Below are 5056 nucleotides of genomic sequence, written 5' to 3'. Positions count from 1 at the left end.
TAAGTAGATAGGTATTAAATATATTCTAAAATTCAAACCGTTTAAATGATATTAGGTATTTATCAATTGTGTATAATACAGTGATGTTTACGTTTTAAAAACTGTTATTAAAATACTAAATTCTGTACGTCTACTTATTATTCAATAATAATAGTCTTAAGCACTATCAAAATAGTCCATTAGTAGGTCCCTAAATATTATAATTATTGCACGTGTAAAATCATTTAAAATTATTGGTCACCCGGTTTTAACATTTAATTTCGCAATTTTTTCAATCGTATTTGTTAAGTAAATCCCAAAACGTATAGTTTTATTAGTACACTTTACAGTTTTTTTTTCCGTCTAGTAGATAAAAATATAATTATTCGGTTGTGTGCGGTTGTAGGTACTCAATATGTATTCCAAATACGCACCAACAGAATAATTGATAAATAAAGATTGGTTTCATTGTAGTCGTCCATTGTCGTTTTTGAGCAGTATAATAGTACCCACGCTTTGTTCAGAAATTACAACTTTAGCGAGAAATATGATCACGAGGTAATACTTAATATTGTGACGTTAGACTTAACATACTTGAGGTCTGTGGAAGCTGGATTTATATTTATTGTAACTAGCAGGTAAGTACTTTATTCCAGTCTGCACCCGGGAGTGTGCGCCAAGTGTTTAAAAATTTTAATCGGTGCATTTAATTCAATAACTTTCCGTTTGGGCAAACGCTGTAATTGTAACGTTGTTAGTGTCGAAACTATATTATACGAAATAATATACTTCGCCGTTATTCGTGTTCGACACCAGATTATGCGACGATGTCCGCGATCGTATCGTCCCATCGAATGAAAACAGCCGATCTGCTGGCGTCGCCGAGGACGCAAAATATTATTATTATTATACCGCAACAGCAATCGTGTCGAAGACGTTCGATTTCAACGTCGGATTCCCTTTTTTGTTTGCGTCATATTGTGTTGCCTATACCTAGCCCCGCCGAGTAACTCTCGCAGATTTATCGAAACACACCGAGCACAACTACAATTATTATCATAGTAAATTCGTCGGATACTATATTCGAAGTCGTCTCTTTTCGCGTAAGTAAAACACGATTATTTGTATTGTAAAACCTTTTTCACGTTTCAATATAAAACAGCTTATCTAATATTTTGAATGCGCAATGCTGGTTATATGAAAACAGTATCAAAAAGCATAATATAGGGCCGGTGGTATTTACTTACCGTGATTCGCTAATTACCGATGTTACCTTAATTACGTTTTTTTTATTGAACCTCGGTGATCGGTATTTACGGTAATACCGTATAGATACCGGTATCATAATTCGAAATACCCTAGCGTACCAAATTAATAATTATATTTGAAATGTACCTACCTAAATTATTCGTTATAAGCTGATAGAAAGATTTTACTAGTACTTTGCTCGACGATAGGCGTCCGAGACAACAATTAATAGGATATCGAGTGAATGATGCGTCTAGATCCACATAGCATAGGGTGTGCTCCTCGTGTCAAAACAGACCACGTCTTATGGGTAAGGGTGATCAATATCATGAAATATGTATAACCTACGCAAAGCCTACAATTCTTTTATATTGTTTGTTTTCAGTCCTGTAAACTATTTAAGTAAAAGTATTTGAGTAAAAGTATTCAAACACTTTTTTAAGTATTGAATAACTTTTTAAATACTTTCAGCATGAAGTATTTTGAATGGTATTTTAAATACTTTTTTTTTTATTTAATACTTTTTGGTATTGAATATTTTGGTTTTTTTATTTCGAACATTTTTTTTTTATTAGAAATAATTGGTTGGAAAAATATTATTGTCAACTACGATAATGGAATAATAATTTTATTTAATATTCTGTATTTCTGTGTTAGCCGAAGCCCAAAGGTTTGTGAAAACCAGATTTCTAAAAAAAGTTATTGAATAACAATATTACCTTTAAAACTATTAGATAACTATTAGATTACCTACTACCTATGTATTTATATTACGATAATTAGAAACCCACTTTAAAAACCAAAAGTATTTGAAAAGTATTCCAAATACTTTTTCAAAGTATTTGATTAGTTTTTGAAATACTTAAAAAAAATGTATTTGAGTATTTACTCAAGTACTCTTTAAAAGTATTCTTTACAGGACTGCTTGTTTTAACCACTTTTTTTTATCTTAGCTATATTCTAACAATAATTATATAATGATCAATTTTATGACACGTCGAATTTAAATAAAATTGTTCAAAACAGGAAAGAAATTATTGTCTGTAAGCACATAATAATAAAAATATTGTATATAGTGCTCAAAGTGTATTGAAGTTCTACGGTTTATTTATATATGATTTTTTTAACATATGCGTGCTTGGCAAGCTGTAAATTAATTTCATAACTTAGCAAATTAAATATCAAACACTTTTCTTGGTAGATAATCATGATATTAATATTTCGTATTGGCAATAAATATTGAAAACTCAAAAACATAATTATAATTATAATAACAATCAGCAGTAAGCACACAGTACATTCGTATTCAGTACGTTTTTCAGAATTACAGCAATACTAGAATACAAATGATGGGTGATTTATTGTCAATGCATTTTTTAATATTTTCTTTTAGAGTATTTAAATACCAGTGTTACGTCCTCTTTACAGAACGTGATACCCGCATGTGTTGTCTCCGTCTTACAAGTGCGTAACATAGCAAATTATACGCTCAACAGAACACGATCAACTCCGTTAATTTAAAAATTATAGTGAATTGACCTTTTATAAAATCTAAAGGTAAGATTTATTATCTAGGAAACCTCTTGGACTTTTTATTATATTTTAATTTTAAAGCGAGTTATGAGTATTTTAAGACGTTTCCGGCCGCACACCAAAAGAGCAAAACTGCTTAAAGCAGACTGAGACAGCTTTATTATGACTAATAAAAAATAGAACACACGTACCTAATTCACTGAAACCCGCACACTGATAAGTCATAGTCAAAACATAACATTTTTGCTCTTCAGTTAATTCTAGTCATGACTAATCGTGTTGTACCGAAATAGAACATGCTCTATTCCGTCAGTCAAAACAAAACAATTTTTATCAGACAAACCGCCAGTTTGGCCGGTATCAGATGGTTAACTAGCTGGATACCGCAGTCGTTGCAGAACGATCGTATTAATCGAATTAATTATAATTCATAATAAATAATAATATATTATTACTGTTTTATATTATATATTTTTAAATTTTTGTATACGTTATACAATTTGTATACCTATATAAAGGTAATTATAAACATATATCCACATTCTATATTAACAAGTAATAAACATTTGACGTATTATTTTTTCATTTTACTACTCAGTATTTACTATGACCACTGAAAATATAGACCTGGAAACGCTCATAACACTAGTTCAACAAAGATCTACCATGTATAATTATAAAGATAAACAACATAGTAACCGAGATATTCAGGAAAAATTATGGCCAGAAATCTCCGGAATACTAAAAGCCAGGTACCTATAATATTTTATAATAATATAATTCTAGGTTTCGCAGCTGAGCGCCTTCCTGCTCAAGCCCTTACGTTATTTTGTGAAATACTTTAACTATTTTATGTTTTTATATGAAATCAAACTTTTTACTTATTATTGTACAAAATAATGCGACACGACCTGCGCATGCATATACTTAAGGTATTTTATAGTAGGTATACGCCGCTGAGCAGAATATATTATCAAATATTTTTAGATTTTTATATTTTTTTACTTTTAATAATTCACTTTTTCAATTTCTATTATAATGGTATGAAATATGTCTGATACACACTACATAATTAAACAAATAATTTAGTAAAATAAATAGGACAAAATAAAATCGATCATTGGTCAATAAATTTTTATTGAAATAAGTAGTAAATTATATTGAATAATTATAAAATAAAGCACTTCAAATGTACTAAATAAAAAATAGATCTCAATTTACTTTTTAACCTTATATTAAAAAAAAATAAATTTGTCAAATGTATTCATATTATCATAATTACATTATATTTTAAAAGTTATTACTAAAATTATATTTTTAAACTAAATATCTGTCTTGCCAAGGAACTGAAACATTTTCTGAATTGAAAAAATCCATAAACTTGTTGCGTTGTTCGATAGCTGCTATGAGTTATTTTAGTAGCTTTCTCGGGGCCAACTAACATCTTATTTTCCAATACATTAAATCGTTTTACCATTATTCCAAATGCACACTCTACTATTCTCCTAGCACGAGATAAACGATAGTTATAAATACGTTTTTCATTTGTTAACTGTCTGCGAGGAAATGGCCTCATTAGGTTTGGTAAAAGTGGGTAAGCTTCGTCCCCAACAAATACAAAAGGGAAGTCTTCGTTTATATTCTGGTCAATTTTTTTTGGTGCAGGTAAATTTAATTTATTATTATTTAATTTTTTACCAAATAATGATTCTTTAAAAATCCCACTACATCGACCATAATCATCAATGTCTATTACAACAAACTTTGCGTGGGCATCGACTACCGCTTGTAGTACAATTGAATGATAGCCCTTATAATTGTAATATTCCGATCCGGCACCTGGAGGACAAATAATAGAAATATGTTTACCATCAATTGCACCAACACAATTTGGAAAATTCCATATTTCATTAAAATCGTTCGCTATTTTCATCCAGTCTTCTTTTTTGGTGATGGCAAATAAATAGGAGATAGTAATTTCCATATCGCCGAGTATACAGAATCAACAATTATTCCAATGGTTGTAGCTCCCAAACGAAAATGGTAGTGCGCCAGACGTTAACCAGACGCTAAATAACTGTAACATTAATTACAACATAAATTATGAGGAATAATTTAAAATAAAATAATAATGGATCATTTTTTATACAAATACAAAACTGTGGAAAAGTGACACACTTGTGCACACTCGACAATGATTATATTGTTTTTATTTGTATGTGTTTTTTGACATAATTTTCTAATATTACGCAGTAACTTTTTTAAATTAAATCCATTACATTTTTTAGTAATTTTG

At 29.5% G+C, this 5056-nt stretch overlaps 1 protein-coding gene across 1 annotated transcript; it reads right to left on the bottom strand.

The window, feature by feature from the left end:
* Nucleotides 1-4069: 4069 nt before the first annotated feature.
* Nucleotides 4070-4744, bottom strand: LOC103308465. Its single transcript, XM_008181862.1, has 2 exons — nt 4459-4744; nt 4070-4359 (listed from the first exon to the last, which is right to left on the bottom strand). Exons 1-2 carry the CDS (start codon nt 4742-4744, stop codon nt 4070-4072), a joined length of 576 nt encoding a protein of 191 aa, XP_008180084.1.
* Nucleotides 4745-5056: the final 312 nt, after the last annotated feature.

The sequence above is a fragment of the Acyrthosiphon pisum genome, chromosome X, assembly GCF_005508785.2.
Source record: "Acyrthosiphon pisum isolate AL4f chromosome X, pea_aphid_22Mar2018_4r6ur, whole genome shotgun sequence".
Lineage (NCBI taxonomy): Eukaryota > Metazoa > Arthropoda > Insecta > Hemiptera > Aphididae > Acyrthosiphon > Acyrthosiphon pisum.
Note: the sequence above shows the minus strand (reverse complement) of the source record. Positions and strands in the feature narration are given on the sequence as shown.

Excerpts from the sequence above, each read along its gene's own strand:
- LOC103308465 (XM_008181862.1), bottom strand. The coding sequence starts at position 4,744 with ATGGAAATTACTATCTCCTATTTATTTGCCATCACCAAAAAAGAAGAC. Across the intron at positions 4,360-4,458 it reads TTTTAAAGAATCATTATTTG|CTTACCCACTTTTACCAAAC; the intron begins GTAAAAAATTAA and ends TTGGGGACGAAG.